Genomic DNA, 21453 nt, shown 5'->3' on the forward strand with positions numbered 1-21453 from the left:
AGGGTGTGTCAATTGTAGAAAAGTGCGTGGGCCAGCTGAAGAACAACGCATGGCTGACTTGCCATTTGACAGAGTGGATCCTTCGCCCCCATTCACCTACACTGGAGTTGATGTTTTCGGTCCCTTCTACACGAAACAAGGTCGAAAGGAATGGAAGAGGTATGGCCTATTGTTTACGTGTTTAAGCTCGAGAGCCGCGCACATTGAGATGTTGGAGGATCTCTCCACTGACGCATTTATAAACGCTTTAAGATGCTTCATAGCAATCAGAGGCACAGTCAGACAGATTCGTTCTGACCAAGGGACAAATTTTGTCGGAGCTAAGAACGAGTTCAAGAAGGGTCTGTTGGAATTAGACAAGGAGATGATTTCTACTTATCTAGCTAAAAACCAGTGTGACTTTCAAATGAATGTTCCTGAAGCTAGTCACAGAGGAGGCATTTGGGAACGACAGATCCGCACTGTTAGGAATGTCAAGAGTTCTGTCCTAGCCCAAGCCACAGGGAGGTTGGATGACACCTCATTGAGAACTTTCTTCTATGAGGCCATGTCAATTTTGAACCATCGTCCACTCACTACTGATACAATCAACGACCCCAACAGTGCTGAGCCTTTGACGCCTAATCATTTGCTCACAATGAAAGAGTCTGTCCCACTTCCGCCTCCTGGTAGATTTGTAAGAGAAGATTTGTACGCCAGGAAGAGGTGGCGGAGGGTGCAATATTTAACAGAGTTGTTCTGGAGCAGGTGGCGCAAGGAATACCTAACCAGCATTAGTTTAAGACAACGATGGCATACTCCTAAACAAAATGTACAGGTTGGAGATGTAGTGATTTTAAAGGAGGACAATATTCCAAGAAATGAGTGGAAATTGGCAAGGGTGGTTGAAGCCAATGAAGATGATGATGGTTTAGTGCGGAAGGTTAAGATCCAAATAGGGCAAAAGGATCTGGGAAAGAAAGGTGAACGTTTGAAACGAGTCTCTTTTCTTGAGAGACCAGTTCAGAAACTAGTGGTACTAGTTAAAGGGTCTAAACTACAGTGAAGTAGTACAAGGGTTAAGAACACAAACATAATATGTGATCTATAAGTTTATTTAAGAAGTGTTTTTTTTTTGTAACATAAGTTGATGTTTGATTGTCAATTTATTAAAAATTACAGGATTTAATTTTGTTTAACACTTGTAAATAGAAATCCTTTGTAATTTTGGTGGCAGTGTAGCTGTCGCATTGAAATGTAATTATTATGTGATTGCAATGTTGAAAAATTTGGTGTTTAATCTGGATTCATGTTGTGTTGTCGCCACCTACTGGTGGGCCTGAGTGTGGCGCTTTGTGGTGCGCATGCTTTGGGGTGAGGCTCAATTAAGAGCACGTGTCACCAGAGACTGAAGGCTCGAGCCACAAAGAGAATGCTGGCCTGTGTAAAGGGTGGAAATATAGAAAATATGGACTACAATTGCTCATGAATGTTCAGTAGAAAGGCGCACACGGTATGTTGGTGCATTTACTTTGTGTGTATGTTTTATTTGAGTTGTAATTTTTGTTCTGCTGATGTAATATCCGTGTTTTTCATTGATCATTTCACCATAGTTTTTCACGGTGTTTGCTGGTGAAAAGAAGATTAAAATACTGGCTGAACATCAGTTGGAGCATGGCCCTTTATTCTACTTCGAACATGAAAAACCTTCAGGAGCAGTTACAGAAGTTATTGAATAAAACCTCATAGATATTTGTAAATATACACAATGTAAGAGTTCAGCCAAGGTTTTTTCCTCACCAGACACCCCGCCTAGCACACTTCACATCCTTTGTCCCTGTTTGATATTTTTCAGCCAGTTTAAAATAGGAAGTGAGGCTGGAAACAAAGTGTTCTTTAAAATTAGACTCTTCCCGCTAATTTTGGACACCTGCATCCTGCCATAGTTAATACATCCTGTGTGGTCATGGACTCTCATTCTGACGCTCGTCACTGGAAACAGATGCAACACATGTTCTGTATGTCAGCCACCCTGCTGTCACTGTGAGGCTTATTGTGTGCAACCCAGCGGGGCCTTGACAAGGCAAAGCAATCTCTGACCAGCATGCAGGCACTGTAACATACTGTATATGCGATATAATGAGCAAACCAATAGAAATTATGACCGACACAAGGAGGATTATAACTCAGAGTCAGAGCCAAAGTTAGTCTAACTGCCTGTCAGTAATGTTATATCAGAGCACGATTGAGACTCACACTGATCCAGAGTTGCCTTGTCACCCTCTATGAATACTTAAGCAGGAATTTTCCACTGGGTGCTTTCATCTGAGCCTCACTGTAGATGTAACTGCACCTATTCTGTTACAGTCTTTGCTTAATTTATTCAGCAAGTTGTAGATCGAGACTGCGTTTGAAAAAGAGCGACTATAAAGCCTGCACAACATAACGTCAAGACAAATTACTCAGACAAAGCACTCACTGTACAACATCAATCACAAACTCAAAGAGATTCAAGGACCTACATACATAACGCAAAAGAATTAACCTAAACTCTTATAATTAGGTGCTATGGTTATCACCTCAACTGAAAAAAAGATGATAAATAAGTAAATCAGCAACATATAAACCACAACAATTTGAGTTTATTACATATAACAAATATAATAAATAGACCAAAATCAGGAAATTTAGTTTTTGGTTTTAATTTGTTTGAAATGTTGTGTCACATTTGACCTCTGACCTCTCCTTCAAGGTCAACAGTTGGATCTGAAGGGGAATGTGACAATAATGCTATATAGAGCTATTTAAAACTATGTTTCTTACTGCTATTGTTTGTATTGTGAATATATGAGTATACAGGGAACGATATATGGGGATTCTAAATATCACGTTACTTATGACCTCTGACCTCTTCTTCAAGGTCAAATTAGGTCAAACTTTCATAAAATGCATTTTATCTTTAAAATTTGTCAGGGATTCTAAATATTGTGTCATAGTGTGCATCCGTATCATGTGACATTTGACCTCTGACTTCACTTTTACATTTCATATCTGCCTTTCCTTCAAACTGACCCCAAAATGTGTTATATCTTTAAAAAAGTATTGTCAACAGAAACTACTACTTAGGACTTACTAATATTATATAAAAAGCTCAAGTTATCCATGTATTCATGTTCTTATTTATCTACTTATCATACAAATCAATTCCTATTATCTGTTACCCTTTCAGCTGCAACGCCCTAACGCAATCAGCTATCATCTAATGATAATCTTAGTGCACACAACAGGAGGTGCCTCCCTACGCTCCTTATAGCCTTCCTGTTGCTCCCAAAGACTCTCAGCAGTTCCCAGATTATCTTACAGTACTCTAATGAAACTATGTTTAATTTTAGAGTGACAGACAGGTTTATCCCTTGGACTTTTTAGCCTACCACAATTAACGAATTCCTTGGGATCTCCGGTTTTGGCTTGGCAACAAGTTGCCAGAAGATTAGTCACGTACATAATTAGTCCCTGTGAGAATAAATCTAAATAGCTGCCGTTTGTGTTGAATAAATAAAAGACTTCTAGCGTGTTAACTACTTAATTTCGGAGTTGATGATAAGTTGATTTCATTCCACATATTTCTGAGGCTGACACGACAGAGGTATCAGTCTTCTCAGCACTCTCTTTTGTGTTTATGAACTCTGCGGCTCAAAATGGTGGCCTAATTACCCATCCCAGCTCCACACTCAGGAATTACATGGTAATAAACCTCTTAATTGGACTATTACTCTAACCAGATAAGGTATTCACATCGGGATGTTCTTTAAAATCCATTTCTTGTGATTAACTAGGTGTGATTATATAACGATTTCCCTGCCTGTTCGCAGTTGTCCATAAAAACGATGAGAATAAAGATGAAATTGATGTTGTCTGCGGATACCGGAGTGAGAGGACCGTTAATCTTCTCAGTCCTTCTGTTTTGAGCTGTGACCCCCTTCCTCTTCCTCCACCCCCTCTTCCCATGCTGTCACTCTCCCAGCCTGCACCTGTCAGATTAGTCTCATATCCTCAGCTGCTACTCCATGTGATACGCCTCCTTACTGCCCAGAGCCTGCATGTCATTTTACTTTGCATGTATTTATGAGTCAGAGTGCATGTGAAAGGAAAAGCGGGGAAAAGGGGGAGAGAGACCAGATAGAGGCCAGTCCCATGGAAAATGTATAAAATGTGAGTGTTGCTGGTTGTTGCTTCCCAGTTTCTTCCTCGTGGTGCAGCAGGATTTGGCTTAGTACCATTAACATGCAGAAGCCAAAATTTAGATGAACACCGCCCCCCAAATTGCTGGATTACCTGCAATCTAATAAAACTAAACCTTTCTCTGTGAACGGATATTTTGCACCAGCTCCACACTGCAAGCATTACCGTCACCTGGTCAGACGTGTTAGGCTGCTTTTGGGGGTAGAATGTTTGTAAAATGGAAATCCTTCCCCATGACTCGCATCTTGCAACACTAATAAAACAGGGAATCCAAGACGAGGATGAGATGGTAGGAGCCAGTGGGGGTGTTCCACCAGTCCAAGCCTCCCTGGAAGATGGACTGGAGCAGCTGAGACAACAAGCATGTGATGTGAGCGAGAAATAATAATCACCACAATTTGTTACCGTCAAGATCCCCAAGATAACAAAAGGAATCCCGGAAAGTGGATCGTGTAACTGTAAAAATAAGAGTCACAAAAAAACGGTCCACGAGAACAGAAGTCGGAGAGATTTAAAAGTAGTTATTATATAGGGCTTTTCTACTCTACAAGGAGCACTCGGAGCACTTCGTAAAGCATGCCTCATTTTTACATTTCAATCTGCTTTGATGAATAAATTGAAGAGCAACTTAGGGTTCAAATATCTTTCCCTAGGATACTTTATGGCATGCAATCCCCCAACCTCCCAATTGGTAGATAACCCGGGATACCTAACGAGCTATAGCCATCAACCTAAATGCCATTTCATTCGTCATCCACGTTATTAAGCGTGTTTATTACTACTATTTATTACCTCTATTGGAATAGAGGACATTAGCTTGAGAACTTTATTCTGAAAGGCACAGTCGGAAACGCATTGGAGAAGTTGACGTTGCATTGGTGTGTTTTCTGTGAGCTCGGAACAGTGCCGCACCAGCTGGATGTGACAGAGTTGCATGTAGAGGGTCCAATCTGTGCTCACAGGCTGAAACAGTGACAGAGATCTTAGGTGGAGTGGAGTGTGCGCGTGCACGCGCTCGAGTCTCGTCGTGCAGCGAGCTAATAAAGCGTGCACGTGTCAGTGATCAATTAATCTGTCACGGTTACAGTGAACGAGGACAGAGACGGCGGGGACTGTGGCGGCTGTGGAGAGCTGTCACTTTCTCTGTGCGCGTAGAAGGATTATCATTACGCACGTTATGCGGAGCGCAGCTTCGGTGATGCGCTGAGTCGGGAGAGGTGCAGCGGGGAGCAGCGAGAGTCAGCCCGGACATTCAGCGGCATAATCAGCGCAGTAACTGGAAGAGGGGGGATCCGTGTTGTTATGGGCATCGCAGGATTCCGACCGGCCGTCTGTTTTATTTATTCCGGTGAACACTCCGACGTTGGTGCCGAATCAAAGTCAAATATGCGCACTGCTGAACAAAGGATTTAAAGGGAAAACGATAAAGAATCTCTTAAATATTTCAACCCTTAAACCCGGTTTGTCTCATCCTCTCTCTTGTTTTTGGACTTCCATTCATGCACATTCTGCCGCTGAGGAAAACAGACACGGGCTGAATAACCGGGTACCTCTGGTGTGGAACCAGGAGCAGGAGGAATCCTCTGGTCTTATCTCATAAGGGTCCATGTGGATGGAGAGAGAATACGCAAACCCAGCGAGCGGAGCTCATTACGAAATGTGACATTTTTATTGTGTTTCCCATCAAACCTGACAACTGTGCACCCGTCTTCATCCTCGAACATCTTTAATTTACGTCGTTCAAGGTACGTGCTGCTCACCATGTCGCCTACAGATACTGATTTTTTAAGGGGAAAGGGGGGGCAGGGGGAGTTATCCTTGTGGAAATGTGTACGCACGACATTTACTGAGGGCTGTTTGGCTGAATACCCTACAGGGAATCACTGTTTATTTGAATGCACCTGCGTCTGTACTGTATTAAGGCCGATTTTTTTTAAAGGGGGGTTTATCAGCTGAGAAGGAAGTTGCATCACTGACAGCCGTAGAAAAAAAGGCGATGCACCAAATGCAGGTGTGGGGAGCAGAGGGCAAACATGGGTTGAGCATTTTTGCAGAAATGTATATTCATGCACGATGCTCAGCTCATACTGTCTCGAGCTTAAGGCCAATTAGGTAAAAACTAAAGAAAATGACTGAAGCAGTTCGACTGGTGAGACATTTGAGTTTTTTTTCTCACGAGGATAGAAACGCTGCTCTCTTTTAGTGGCAGCGACTCCATTTTCATCCCACAACACACTGGGATATTTTGGGAGTGTCAATCACTCCGCCGTGCTTTAGTTCGGAGGTTAGATGTCATTCTTTTATTTTTGGAATCACACACACATTCCCCCCACCCCCAGGATAACAATGGCCTTACTTCTGGTCCCTCAAACAAACACACTCTTCTGGAAGCCCCCAGGGATCCTCCCATGTGGTCGTATTGTTAAGAGAGAGGGGGATGCTGAAAAAAGGAAAAGAAGAAAAGGGCATTCTCTGAATTTGTGTTTGCATTAAGCTGCTTCTTTGGCCAGCTAAAACACAGGGGTGTCCCTTTTAGTAGACTTGAACCTCTCATGCTGGCCTTGCAGACAGGACACAGTGCCCTGGATGTCTAACTTGACAAGAAATCACACTTAAATGACCTCTTGAGCCCAATTAGAAAAAGGATCTTTGCATGGAAACTGATGCCAGTTTATGGATTACCCTCCTTATTGATCAGTAGATAGATGATACGCGAGCTCTGAGCGCAGGATTGTGTACCGAGTAAGCTCACTGGCCTGTTTTGGAGTGCTTTGTTTTCTATCATTAATCAATATTCAGCAGGCTGAAGCTGTTTATTGTCAGACTGTGAATTCATGAGTTACTTAGCATCCTCTTGGGGAAAAATAAAGCTACAGTTTGTCCTCTGGGAGGACGCCATATGTGCCGTGTTCAGATGATTGTAAACGTGTATGTGTGTTTGTGTGTGTAGCTTCATGTACACATGAAGCAGCTGACTGTATAAAATGGGGTATTTTTGTCACTTACATGGGAACTCCTTGCTTCTCCTTTTATATGTGTATTTGTGATCATGCACCTCCCACCCTTTCCAACATACACACACACACACACACACACACACACACACACACACACACACCCACACACGCTCCAGGCAAGAGCCTCGCTCCAATTCTTCCTCCGCATATCCGGCTGTTCCTTCTTCCTCTTGCCTCTCTGATCACTATCACGCTCTCTAACCAAATCTGATCTCCCTGGGCCCCTGTGACCACCCCCACCCTCCAACCCCAGCCTCCTTCATCTCCACCCCGGGTCCCATCAAGTTATCTATAATGGATGCAGCTCATTCGTGTCACACGGAAGCAGAACACGTGACACCAGATGTCCGTGGCTCTAGTTTCAGGGTACACTTTCGGGTTTGGCATGCCTTCACATCTGGCCCGTCACCTCACGCTTGTTGTTATTGTCGGAGGGAGAGAGACAAGATAGTCAAGGGAGGGGAGTAAGGGTTGAGAATAAACACTGGCGCTCTTAATTGCCAAGTCAATTAGCATATGGTCTCGCTGCGAGTCCAGTCACATGGTAATGAGGCCTAATTAGGGTGGCCAGGGATGTCTGAAGAGTCTTGGGAGAATACTTACACTGTCAGATTCTTCAGTATGGCACCCAAGAGCTTGGTGTGGCAAATGTATCACGTCTTTTCAGGCTCTTCTTTCAGGTTTTTTTTTTTATTCCTAAACCTGTTTATATATGTTGTCTTTGAGGGTTTTTTTTCCCTTAACTTTGCCTTTCCAACTTCTTCCCACTGTTTTAGCACCCACATGTACATCACAGTGCAATAACACATCACTTCCCTCATTTTTCTCTTTAAATTTCCATTGTTTTGTCTGTTGCTACCAGCTGGATTATGATCGAGCTCACAAATGTCACAAGACTGTTGACAAACGCAGTCAGATCAGATGATGGAATTCACTTTTGGCTATTTTATGTGAAGTAGGAGGTTGGATGCTTTCCAGCAAATCCATTCCCTCGCATTTGTTTATGATAAACCTTCATCAAAAAAATGGCGTCATGAATGGGTAACAGTTGACCGGCTACGACAAAAATCTTGTCGGAATACTGAAGAAAGCGTGCTGTACTTGCAGGATCAAAGCTGCTGTAGATGTCTCCAATCCATGCACAGGAAACTCTAGGATGTCTGCTGCTGTGTCGCTGGGATCTCAGGTCTGTTTATTTCAGCAGCCTTGCAGGAAGTACAAAACTTGGAAGTATAGAAATATATATTCGTGCATGAGACTCAGCATATAAATTGGCCACATATTGGCGGTTTTCATCATTGAATGTCTGTGACTCTGGTTAAATGCACTGGTAGAGAGGTTGTCTCTGGTCATCTTGTCAAAGTGTTCTCAAGAGAGAAAGAAGACTCGTCGCTATAGGAAATAAAACCAAGTCCAGCCAAGCCAAGTTTAATTTAAAACCCTCTCAGATCCTCTAAAACTGGTTGATGAAAACTGGAAGGAAGAAGATGTTCGAGCCAGCCCTCTCACTCAGAACGTCTTCATCTGTAGACCATGTACAGTCTTAATATACTTTTACACTACAGCACTAGGTCCTTAGAAAGAATAGAATAAAACTAACTCTTATATTAACTGGTTATAATGTACTTCATTTAATAACTGAAAAAGTTACAGGAATAAACACCTGTTATTCAAATGGTCAGTATTTTAAGTAATTTATAGATTTTTGTCAATGCACTATCCTGACTTTATTTGTTTTTTTGTTTTTTTTTGCTTGTCAGCTAGTTATTATGTAGCAAAGATTTTTATATAAACAACATTATCATTATTTTTAAAAAAAGGCCCTGAAAGGATCTAATTGCAACCTTCATAATATTCTATAAGGATGAATCAGTGGAGAGGGACAAACACGAGTTGCTCTTTCAGACCAGGCTTTCATTCCTGAAGCCACTGCAGGCCTGGGTTCATATTATATATATAACCCCAGCTAATAATGTAAACGTATGCAGTGTTATAAGAAAAGGTGGATAATGCTGGCGTCATTGAGCGGTGTCACCAGCAAGCAGATGGCAGGACAAGACGTGCAGTTGACCCGCTCACCTCAACAGCTGGATCCATGCGTTTCCAGATGTATACCTATGCATTTAAGCCCTCGTACAGACACAGATTCATCCCCATTCAGATTCAAATTCTCGGCATAAGACTCAAAAAATGACAATTACTGCGGGTTGTCAAATCGTAATAATCCTCCCAATTATCACAAGGGTAATTAGAAAGCATCTGCTCGTGAGCTACGTCTGATAATTGTTGGAGCTTGTAATTGTACAGGACAGCTTGTTTCTACCCCCCACCCCCCCACCCCCCAACCCCTATCCCCCTCCCACCCCCATCCCTGCCTATCCAGCCTGGGGCAGATCTGAATGACTGCAGTGCTGCACATTTGCACTCTCATGCTTGTATTCCTGTTGCGTTTTAACAGCAGCGCTGTAAGGAATTGCATGCTGCATTCTTTCCACAATCAGTGTTGTGTCACAATGTGTTGCCTTCTCACACACACACACACACACACACACACACACACACACACACACACACACACACACACACACACACACACACACACACACACACACACCCATAGTAAATGCCACCAAGCTGGATGTTGCGTGAACATAATGCCAGTATGTTTATGCGAAAGCAACACATGTAACACTGCTAGATGGGAAATGAAGGGGACTAAGATGGACCTCTGGTTGCCAGCAGGCTTCTTGGCACTGAGGAAGATCAAGCCTGAGAAACAGCAGCCATGCAGCAGAACTGGCAGGAGCTGGATCCTTCCCTCAGTTACATAAGATACACAGTGAAAATAAAAGGAAAGGAAAGCAGGGGGGATGAGGAGGTGGAGTAGGAAGGCGCGAGGGGGCACAAGCAGAAAAGGGGAAATGATGCCAAAATGGAAGCAAGACGGTGCATTAGGGATTAGACACTGGGTAGCAAAAGAGGGGGACTAGTCGAGGTGTACGAGGCGCATCTTTCACAGCACGTCTTTTTTTTTTTTTTTTTTTTACTATTTAATTTGTAAAAATGTGTACACACACACACACACACACACACACACACACACACACACACGTAGGAAAATATTTAGTATACACATCCAGAAATGCATACACTATTATATATTGTACATATATTTATTAGTTTCAGGTTGGCCATTCTTGTATTTTGCTCGTTTGTGTTGTTGTCTTTGCACATCTCTGTTGCTTGTGGGGCTCGCACACAAGAATTTCACTCGCATGTGCTGTGCCAGTGTGCCTGCACATGTGATGTGACAATAAAAGTGATTTGATTTGATTTGATTTTGATTTGACGTCTTCAAATACAGCAAGTCGAGGCCGCTCTGGCTGCTCTGGAGGAGCGGTGGCATTGAAAATCCAACAGAATAGAGGATTTTTTTTTTTAATGGAGGGGAGGGCAGAGATGGCTGCGTGATGAGTGACAGAGAGAGAAACACGTCTAGAGAGCGAGGGGAGGGCGAGACGGCGGCTACATCCTCTGTGCTGCACAAACCAAAAGGCCAGACAGTTTCGCTTCTAAAACCACTCGTGTAAAGCTGAAGTAAAAAAGAGGTGTCTGTAGGTGTGCGGCATATTCTGCGTAGCATTTTGCACATGCACGTCTCGCTGCTTGTGCATGTGTGCAGCCATTCTCTCTGCGCATCCTTCAGCTTTGCAGCTTACCGGTCTGCCAAGCCACTCAAAAAGCAGCCAGAGCAACCATCTGTGTGAGAGGGGGGTGACGAGATGGCGAGCGAGTCAAAAAGTCACGAGTGTGCAGGCCACAAGCTCCAGTCCCTCCGTGTCCTGTTGTGATGTGCACTTGTCTCGAGTGCAAAGCGTTAATGTCCCAGTAATTACAACGTGACAAAGGATGTGTGGAAGAAAGACAAAAAGAAGGAGGAGGAGCAGGCTGCTTGGCTTTTTGAGGATGAGCGAGTGAGGTTTTAATTCCTTGGCTGCTCTCCCTTGTTCTTGTAGTTTAGTGACGGAGCATAAAAAGCGGGATGATGTTAGGAGGAAACATGAGTGTTTTTGTGCATTGAGGCGTGCATGATAATGTCAGGTGTTTTTGTATGCACAAAAAGATCCAGCTCTGGATTTTTATGTGTGTGTGTTTTGGTGAGTCATTCCTCTGTAAGCACTGATTGATGTTAATATAGACCAATAATAACCAGCGGCTAAGAGCTGCTGCAGCAAGGAAGGAAGGATGGGATGAGACAACAGGAAATAACAAGCAGGAAATGAGGGAGCAAAGAATTTTATTAATGAGGAGGCATGAAGAAGAATTTTGGAGAGTGTAAATCTCTGAAGGATACATGAAAGGGCTCAAAACACATGAATATGCACAACGCACATATATATATATGCACACATCTTTCACTGTTATGCCCTCAGGGGAGGGGGGGGGGGGGGGTGAGAAATAAATAATGCTATTTCGCAAACTTGTAAACAACTGCTCTCTTAAAAAATCCATCTTAAATGTATATGAGGAAAGAAACATCAAAAGCTTGTAAATAAATGGATGGTCCAACTATGCAGGCAGGGCGAGAAGGAAGGTCTGGAGAAGAATTATAAAGCAGTACATATTGTGTTTTTCAGTTTCTTATAGAAGATTAATAATCCTTTTTTTTTTTTTTACATCTTTATGACCTTTTTTGTGGCAAAATAGGTTTGAACATGGGTGTTATTGGTCTTTTTTAAATGATGTGTAAGCAATCTTAGCTACAGTTTATAATATAATTCAAAGATGTAGAGAATCTGGAGAAATCTCTTTCTGCAAAGGACAAGACAGAAAACTAAAACAGTGGTGACCTTTAGGGCCTCAGCCTGTACTTCATTAAACTTAAACTGCAGTACTAAAAATCACTGCATGGGCAGTAAATATATTTTCTATGTGATGTAAAACTGTACCATTAGAAAAAAGACCTTGACTAGTGGGTGCTGGTACAACTCACCAAGCAAACCGCATGCCATAGGGCTACTGCTCTTTTTCTCTCTGTCTCAGCTTTAGAGACAGAGTGTCTGTCTGTCCCCCCACCCCCATCAAGACCTTGATTAACCACTGGCTCCTCACTGAAGAGAGACCACTTGGTTTGTTATCAGCACACAGTTCAAAAGTCAGCATCCTTGATGGTATGGAGGTACATTAGTGCACATGTCACGGGTGACCTGCACACCTAAGAAGACACTGTTAAGACTAAGTGACATATGACGTCCACCCATCCATGTCCAAACACATTCTGCGTGTGTTAGAACAACACGGCTGCATAGGAGAAAAAAGAGCGCAGGCAGTTAGCCTGACCCATCCTACAGTCCAGATCTGTAATGCACTGAATTAATTTGGAGCAACACAAGAACTGTTAAGTCTCAGATGATTTATTTGTATTAATACAGCATTTAAATTATTTCAAATCTGCTTGTTTTTATTGAGATTTTAGAGCACGTCCAATGTTGCGCTCTAAGCTGTGACAAACATGTGAGCAGTCAATTTGAGCTTATCTACACATCCAGCCATTATGAAGCAACTTAATCATTAGTTTAGAGTCAACCTGCTATATTTAAATCTACTGTTGAGTGTCCTTTTGTCAAAGGAGAGTTAGAATGAGCTCTTGTTAGAAGCTAAAAGTAAATGGCACCGGTAAAGTGGCAGACAGACATCTGAACAATGAGCTGAAAGTCAATATAGAGCAGCAGAGAGCTGCAGGACTCCATGGGAATATGAGCGATGGTTTTTATTTAATGCAATGTTGTTAAAAAATATTGATTGTAGCTGGTTTCCTCTTTACTGTCATACCTTACAGGAAAGTCAGAAATGTCACAAAGACAGTACAGCCCAAAGTGGGGCTACACTGCTACTTATTGACTAGACTTCCTCGTATTTTCCAAATGTCTTGAGTCTATTTTTCTCTTCTTCCATCTGCTCTATTTAATAACTGGTGTGTTTAAACCTAGTACTCTCCTCTATCGCCCCAACCATATGACTCATCCCAACTTACTTGATATAGAGAGACAGAGGACATGAAGCTGGAAATATCCAGTGTTCACTATGTGGTATGCAAACACTGTCTATTCGTGGACACAGCGAGACGTTCGTGGCGGACTCGCACTGTGACTAAAGTTCTCTGAAATAAACAATCCAACGTGCAGCTGTAAGCATGGAGAGGATAGAAAAGAGCAGTGTGCATGAGCCAGCCTGGAAAGAATGCCCGAAAGCTTAGTGACAGCAGCCTGGCAGGAAGATATGTTTGTGCGCGCGGTGTTGTGGCGCCTTTAAATACAGATCAACCTCCCATAAAACACACAGCTTTGTCAGGTGAAACGACAGCGCTGATCATCCCAGCAAAGCCCACAATGAAATGAAAGATTGTGTATTTTTATGTGTGTTTGTGTGGCTGACAACTGTGATGAATAAAGGAAAAGGGAGACTGAGACGGCATTGATTTTGCAGAGTGCTTATGTGGGTTTTTTTGTTTTTTGTTTTTCCCCTCACTGGGACACTTTTCTCAAAAGTACACAAATGTTTGTACTTGTGCTCGAGGTTCTGTTGCTGTTGTCTACAATAGATTGTCGCTAGGTGCCCTTAGATGCCTGATAGTGAGCCAAATTGAGTGTACAGTAGTTCCTTTCTCTGTTTCTCTTGTTTTTTTTCATAAAAATATGCATGATGCTGCAGCTCCCCTGTCTGCACTCCAAAGGCTAGTGTGCTGGATAAGACTAGACAAATCACACCCCAAAAACTCTGTTGTTGTGTAGGTAGGTTGTGTAGGGCTCTTTTGTATTTTTCATTGCATGGGAGGGTTGCTGTTTTTATTTGAAGCCATTTACCTAAGAAAAGAACACTTTAAAAAACGTCTAAAAGGTTCAAAAAAGGTCTGGCTAAAGGCTATTATTGGTGAAACAGGACGTGTGTGTGTTAGAAAGGCTTCAGTCATTCACCCTGCACGAACTACTGTCTTTTGTTCCCTCTCTAAAACACAGCAGTGGCCGATTGTCTTTATTGTCACACAAAGGAATGATTGCTGTGGGAGTGACTGCTCAGCTCTACAGCTTTGCAAATGTTATTGACCAGAATGACTTACTGACTTTCTCTCCCCTACTTTTCTCCACTCTCCCTCATTGCCCCTTACCTCTGCATCATCTCGCTATCTGTCTTCTCTCAGAGATGGCGTTCCCACCAGTTCTCCTCCTGCTGCTGCTGACTGTTGCTCACTGTGCCAACAGCGAGCCAGAGCCGCTCCCTAGAGGCTGTGGCTGGGGCCTTGTGCGTCCGTACACCCTCCTCTGTGACCTGGACTCCATATGGGGGGTGGCCGTTGAATCTGTGGCTGCCGGTGGGGTGCTGGCTGCCATCTTGCTCGCCCTAGTCCTGCTGTGCCGTTTACGCCACATCAGTGAGGGCGAGAAGCGCAGCGGCGTGGGACCTATCCTCCTTCTGCTTCTCGGTATCCTTGGCTTGTTCGGCCTGAGCTTTGCTTACCTGATTGAGCGGGATGAGTCACTGTGTCTTCTTCGCAGGGCCCTATGGGGTCTCCTTTTTGCTGTTTGCTTCTCCTGCTTGCTGGTTCAGGGCGTCCGCCTGCGCAGGCTTGGCAGGGAGCGTCGCAGCCCTGGTGGCTGTGCCTTAACCGGCCTGGCACTGGGTTTGAGTGCCGTACAGGGCATCATTGCTGCAGAGTGGCTGCTTCTGACCGTGCTGAGGGAAGGAAAAGCTGCCTGTCAGTATCTTCCTCTGGACTTCGCACTGGCATGCAGCTACGTGCTAGCCCTCCTACTAGCTGCGCTGACCGCAGCCTCCCTGGCCCTGTGTGGCAAGACACGTCAGTGGCGCTGCAGTGCCATCTGGCTGCTGGTCACCTGCCTGATGTCACTGCTGCTGTGGGTGGCCTGGGTGGGCTTCTATCTGTATGGAAACAACTGGCTCGGCAGGTCTCCAGAGTGGGATGACCCAGCGCTGGCTATTGCTTTGGTTGCTCAGGGCTGGCTGCTGCTGATCTTCCATGCCATTCCCGAATCTCACGTCTGCCTGAGACCCCCACCCCAACCCACTGCCCCGGATTATTTCGACACATCCCAGAACTCAACGCGGATGAGGGAGACGAGCTTCGACGATGACACCCCTCTATCTCACAGGCAGTTTGTGGAGAACCAGGGCTATGGATATAATGACGAGAACACTGCAGGTACAGCACAATCTGATACTTTTGAGCAAACAGGCGTAATTTAGCTTTGTAGGAGGAATGTAGGCCAAAGTGACTAATGCAACTCTTGGACACATTTGTATGCTTGGCTAGTAATAACTGCAGGAGGACATTTCTGCAAGTGTTTCTTTGGTTCCTCCAGACAGTAAGCCGAGTGGTGAGTCAGGGTGAGTAATCTCTGTCCGTCTCTTCCACGCCAGGCTTGAGGAGCGGTGGCGGTGCCGGGCAGCACAGCAGCAACACCGGTGCCAGGCCAAGCGCTCCTTTCCGCAGCAACGTCTACCAGCCCACCGAGATGACCATGATCCTGAACGGGGGAGCGGTGAGTACATCCTCCCAGTCACAGGTACACGCCGCTTACACGCCGCTCTCTCATTCGACCACGCCGACAAGACTGCATGCACATTTGTGCGTTCTGGACCATACGTCATTGCACAAGAATGAGGGAGAGGTGTGAGAGTGTGTGCGTGCGTACTCAGTTTGTGTTTGGAAACTCTCAAGCGACTGTGTTTGTTCCACGTGCATGGACGGATTTGTCACAAATGGTCACTCATCTGACATTGATCTGTGTAAGGGTGATTGTGAGGAAGCTTCTGCTTCTTATTCTGCTGTCTGTGTAAAAATATAATACCAATTGTCCCCTTAATGATGCCACCGTCAGGTGACCCAGCAAGATTCATTGTGCAGGATGAATGGTCACCATGGCTGGTGCAGGTAAACTGCTTTCCAGCCACTGTGCTATGAATTAAGCAAACCCAACAACACCTAGCATATTACAGAAGTCTAAAAAGCTGAAACGACACTCTGCTGACAGAGATAATTTGTAGTCACTATTCCTAGAAATTGCAGCTGGGCGTGCTGATCGAGCTGACAAAGGGAACGGAGAGGCGTCTCCTTAAGCTGCTTTGCATAAAATATCACTAGTCTGCATGAACGGTGTTGTTGTGCACCCCCATTAAAGGCAGGCAGCGTTTATTTGTACAGCCGGCTCAGGGCGCTCTGAAGGAACCGATTTGCAGAAAGCATGAAATAAAGAACCTTTAACAGCAGTTTTAAAGGATACTAAAACAAATACGAGCACAAAGAATTAAATAGAAAACTGCAGGATTGTATTGCAAGGTTGATAATGGTCTAAGTACAGTTTGACATTTTAGGAGACTGGCACATTCCCCATCTTACAGCAAGTAAAACAGGAAAATCAATACCCCTCCATTCTTTACAGTAAATATCAATCATCTGCCAGGCTGAAAGTGGAAACATGGAAACATTTAGCCTTTTTTAATACATTAAATCAGTCTTTGTACTAAATTAATAAGCTCCTGCTTAAACCCACATATTTACACTTAACATAAGTGTAACTTTAGCTAAAGTGCAAGCTAAGTTGCATTGGCTAAATGTGAAGGTGGCCTGTGCTGGAGGTAAAGCTTTATTTCTAATTCTCTGTGTGATGAGTCATGTTCGCCCATTTGTCACTGCAGCACTATTTTTGTATAAAGCCTCACTTTCAGATCCACTCCACTTTCTGTTAAGTTACTCCAATGATAAAAACACAGCACTTTCCAAAACCCTTTATTCCTAAATAAGAGTTTTATTGTGAACCATCTGAAGGAGTAGGCAACCATATGTGACGACATCTGGCTGGTATTAATGGATGACAAACCGAAATGGATCAGAATCAACAAATTAAACACGACAAAAAGCAACAATATGATTGTACCGTTGGATTTTTTTTTTTTTTTAATTGGAATGCACATTTTATGACAGGCACTTTGTTTTTTTCCCGGAGGCTGGTCATTATTGGAGACCAGGCTATTAACTGACCACAGTGCATTTGGGGAAATATAATAGCTGCTATAATTGGATTCGTGTGGCTTTAAAATTTAATAGCAATACAATAATATGAGCCATTATTTTCCATCAATAAAAACATTATACTTTTTGACGGATAAATATTGCATTTGTTCCCTTACGGCAGAGAGCAGTATCATTTACTGCAGTATCTTTGTTAACACTTTCCACAATGACGTCCCCTGTTTCCATAATGACTAGTTCTGACACCTCAGGATAGATCACTAAAGATGTGGTTTCACAACCATTAGAACAGTTTCTGGGGGGGTTTAAGGGTAGCTGCACAAGCTAACTTCTTCTGATGCGCACCTACTCATTTTGTTCTACAAGCAGGCCTGAAAGATGTTCATAAAAGAGCTTCAAAGGTTACTCCTAGTAGGTTTTCAAAGGGTGAAGAGTTAAATAGCATTTTTATAGGGAATATTAATTATGCATTTACAAGAAAAAGAAATGCAGTTTTTAGCTTTTCTGGAGCCCTGAATACAGCCTGCAGGTTTTCCACTCAGGTTTCAGGGTACAGCTAGTCTCTGGCTACGTCCACACTAATGCGTTTTCGTTTGAAAATGCATAGTTTTCTCTCCGTTTTGGCCTCCCGTCCACACTGAGACGGCGTTTTCCCCAAGGAAAAACGCAGCGTTTTCCCCAAGGAAAAACAGCGTTTTCCCCAAGGAAAAACGCAGCGTTTTCAAAACCCTCTCAAAAATGCATACATTTCAAAATGGAGCTGTCCTGTTGCAGTGTGGACACTCAAAAACGATGACGCATTTTAGTCATGTGATGCAGTCATGTGACCAATTAAACAAAGATAGCGGAGTGCATTATACAGCAGTTGTTTTGTTTGCTCTCAATTTTGACAGCCCTAAAACAGATTAATATCGGTCTGTACATGCTCCAAATAGCTTTTCTTCAAATTCTTTAATTCTCACTCGCTTGGCAACTTTGTACTTTTGTGTTACTCGCAGCAACAACTCCACCTCATTGTTAGTCCATTTAAAAAACTCGGTGCTTTTCCTCGACATTTTGCCGCGACGTTTCAACGAGCCCGAAAGTAAATAAACGGCAGACAGAAACGAGGCAGGCCGAATCTTCTTGCGTTTCATGCATGTGCAGTACTGGAACGTTAGAGTTTTCTGCCGTTTCAATGTGGACGCACAACTCTGTGAAAACGACTGAAAACGCTAGTGTGGACGCGGAGCGTTTTCAGACGAAAACGCCGTTTTCAAATCTATCCGGGCTAGTGTGGACATAGTCTCTGTGTCACCTGAGAGGTCAATAACAGGGCAAAAAAGCCAAAGTAGCTTCAATTCTGTGAATGGCATAAGATATTTGCAATTTACCTGGATTGTGGCAGCTCGATAGCCTGAAGAGAGAATTCATATAGACTGGTTTTAGTGTGTAAATACATCTGCAATGGCAAAAACATAGGCATTTTGTTTTAAAACACAGAGAGGTGTCCACATAAAGTGTGAATGGAACGTATGCAGACCCTGTAACCATGTGAATTAACATGCATGTCTAAAAATGAGATGCTTTCTCGACTGCTGACGGTTAACAAACGTAACTTTTTCACCTACAGGTGCCCTCTGCCCCTCCTACCTACACGGGGAGGCAGCTGTGGTGAGCGAGAGGTTTGGAAAGAGGCTGTGTGATTTAAAAAGGAAAAAAAAAGGACGAGATGAAGAGGGTGAGGAGGGAGAATGAGGGGGGTCCAGGACGAAGGGCCCACCTCCCTGTCTGGCTGGACTGGACTAAAAGCACGGATGCCTACATCGACCTTTCACTCTGTGTACAGACTTTAACACTGACTGTGTGCCAATCAACTACTGTTTGAGTGTGTGTGAGATTCAGAGAGAGCAGGATATGGAGGACAGAGCTGAAGGTTTTCTAGAAGAGTGGAAATATGAAAGAAAGTAGCAAAAAAAGAAAAGAAAAAGACTGATCTGAAAATGCCGACATGCAGTATTCCTTTTTAGGTATCATTATCTCCTGTGACACTACAACATTGTAGGCATCCCTGAAAACTGTGAAATAGATTGCTTTTTCCTGCTCACTCTCTCTTTCTGTCAGGCAGGATGTCTTTTCTGCAGCTCCACACAATGAAGGCGTTCGAGTGGAAACATTTGGCTCTGTCCTCCATCCCTCCACACCGTAGGTGTAGACAGAGCACATGGGCAAACTGTACAAGTTGAGCAGAGCCCTCCTAAAATAACCCTGCCTCTGTAGGTGTGAATGTACAGCATATAAGAGGAAAGTGTGTGTGTGTATGTGTGTGGTCCCTATAACACTCCAGCAAACCTTTCCTCTCCAGACTGTTACCCCCCACCCGACAACTCTCAACACCCCAGACCTGTCTCCTCCCTCTCTCTCACCTCTGTTAGGGTTAGGGTTGCGATCAGAACCATCTGTGAATAAAACACATAACTCTTCTCACCTTCCGCCATCCTCCCACCTGCATGGACACTTTGCAAACACAAACTCTGAAGCCTGAACTGTGACTGGAAAGGAAGTTTCCCCAATGACCACAGCTGCACCTGAACAGCGCTGCCCACAAACCGCTTTTAGATGTACGATAAAGCAGAGCGGATTATGATTGGACAAAGGGAACGTCAGTCATGACCGGGCGAGGGGGGGGGGGGGAGAGAGGCGCCGCTTAATGAATCGAGGTCAGACAGCTGTACGCACCCACATCTCCAGAGCCACTGGCGTTTTGAAGCAGCCAGGAGAAACTGTCACTTTATATCAGCAAGAAACGGAGCGAGGAAATGAAATGGTCTCCCGTTCTCGGTTCCTGTATTTGTGTTTGTGTGTGCGTACGTGAGTGTTGTGATTTCACGAGTGTCGACAGGGGAGAAAAAAAAAAATCTAAGTCCAGGTACATTTCTGGTGCTAAATATTCCTCGACCCTCCAGTGAGGCACGGAACTACAAAAACAACACTTATATTGATACAGTAGTCAAGCTGTGAGTGACAAGACTATATTTAGAGCTGTGGCTGGTGTTTGGAGATATCCTAGAGCCTCAGAAAGATCAGATTAACAGTGCAAGGTAGAAAGAGGGGGATCAAATGGAAAAGGAGGAGGAGGAGGGTGGCGGTGAGTAGGAATGAGATAGCACGAGACGGCCCCAAAGGGAAGTCTGTGTGACAGTGAAATCTCTGAGACTTCCTTCACTCAGCCTCCAATCTGTATGAGAAAATGGCTCCCACGTCTGTACGTTTGTATCCATGTTCCTCTTCTCTATGTCGTTGTCTTCATTTCTGTTTTCTTCTTTTCTGGTGGAGCGTCTCTTCCTCCTCCTCCTCCTTCCTCTCCTCCTCCAGACTCTTTCTGTGGACAGCTATAGCTCAAGTCTCTGTGCCAAGAAGGACTCTTGTTTCACTGGAGTCTCTGTTTCACGCCCTTTCCCTTCATCATGGCACCAGCTCTCTCTTTCACCCGAGGAGCTGTGTACATAGTAGTGCTGTAAAGCTTTGCTTGCTTGTTTACCTTTTTTTCCCTTTTTTTTAAACTGTAGGCTGAGTTTAGATATCAGTGATTCATTGGAGAACTGACTGACCACTGCAAACTGATTTTATCTTCTTTTTTTAACTGGTTTGCTTTGTGTTTATACATTTGCCTGTTTGTTACATTATGCTTGTATTTTTTAAACTATAGCATTTTGGAAATGTTTCGCCAACACTAGATGTGCTTTTATTTTATTTTATTTCATTTTGAATTTTTTTGTTTGTTTGTTTGATTAAGGAAAAAATGTGAGTTGTCAATTATCAGGATTTATGTTGGTTGTACCTCCCACACTTTGCTGTTACGGGGATGCAAACGTGATTATGTTCAAATTTTCAAAAAGACAACAATGCCTATTGATAATTTTGCCACTTCATGCAGTAAATCATGACTTAGTCTGTGATATATTAGGGATAGCTATAAAAAAAAAAAGAAAATGCAAAGCAGGCAGGGCTCAAGCCCACCAATAGTCAGTGCGCTGGCCCCTGATCTTACTAAGAAAAGACAAGGGGTCAATCCTTGACTACTGCTGTATGTTTATGTCTTACACACTGGCTATTCTAAAATAGGACTGCTACTTGCAGGCCAGCTTCATGCCCAAAGACAGCTTGTCCTGTTATACCAGGCTCTGT

The 21453-nt window shown here is 43.6% G+C and overlaps 1 protein-coding gene across 2 annotated transcripts; it reads left to right on the plus strand.

Moving 5' to 3' along the window:
• The first annotated feature begins 5106 nt into the window (after window positions 1-5106).
• gprc5ba (G protein-coupled receptor, class C, group 5, member Ba) lies at window positions 5107-19953 on the plus strand. 2 transcript variants are annotated; one of them, XM_086289184.1, is made up of 4 exons: window positions 5107-5966; window positions 14437-15456; window positions 15675-15820; window positions 18899-19953. In XM_086289184.1, exons 2-4 carry the CDS (start codon window positions 14439-14441, stop codon window positions 18941-18943), a joined length of 1209 nt encoding a protein of 402 aa, XP_086145310.1. In that variant the 5' UTR covers window positions 5107-5966; window positions 14437-14438; the 3' UTR covers window positions 18944-19953. The 2 variants fall into 2 exon arrangements, with proteins under 2 accessions (XP_086145310.1, XP_086145311.1); XM_086289185.1 differs by having other exon boundaries at window positions 5109-5966; window positions 15675-15796.
• The last annotated feature ends 1500 nt before the right edge of the window (window positions 19954-21453 follow it).

Source organism: Aulonocara sp. 'chitande type north' Nkhata Bay, linkage group LG4 (genome assembly GCF_057382095.1).
Source record: "Aulonocara sp. 'chitande type north' Nkhata Bay isolate Kocher_YH1m ecotype deep benthic linkage group LG4, A_spYH_male_GT1.1, whole genome shotgun sequence".
NCBI classification, from domain to species: Eukaryota; Metazoa; Chordata; class Actinopteri; order Cichliformes; family Cichlidae; genus Aulonocara; species Aulonocara sp. 'chitande type north' Nkhata Bay.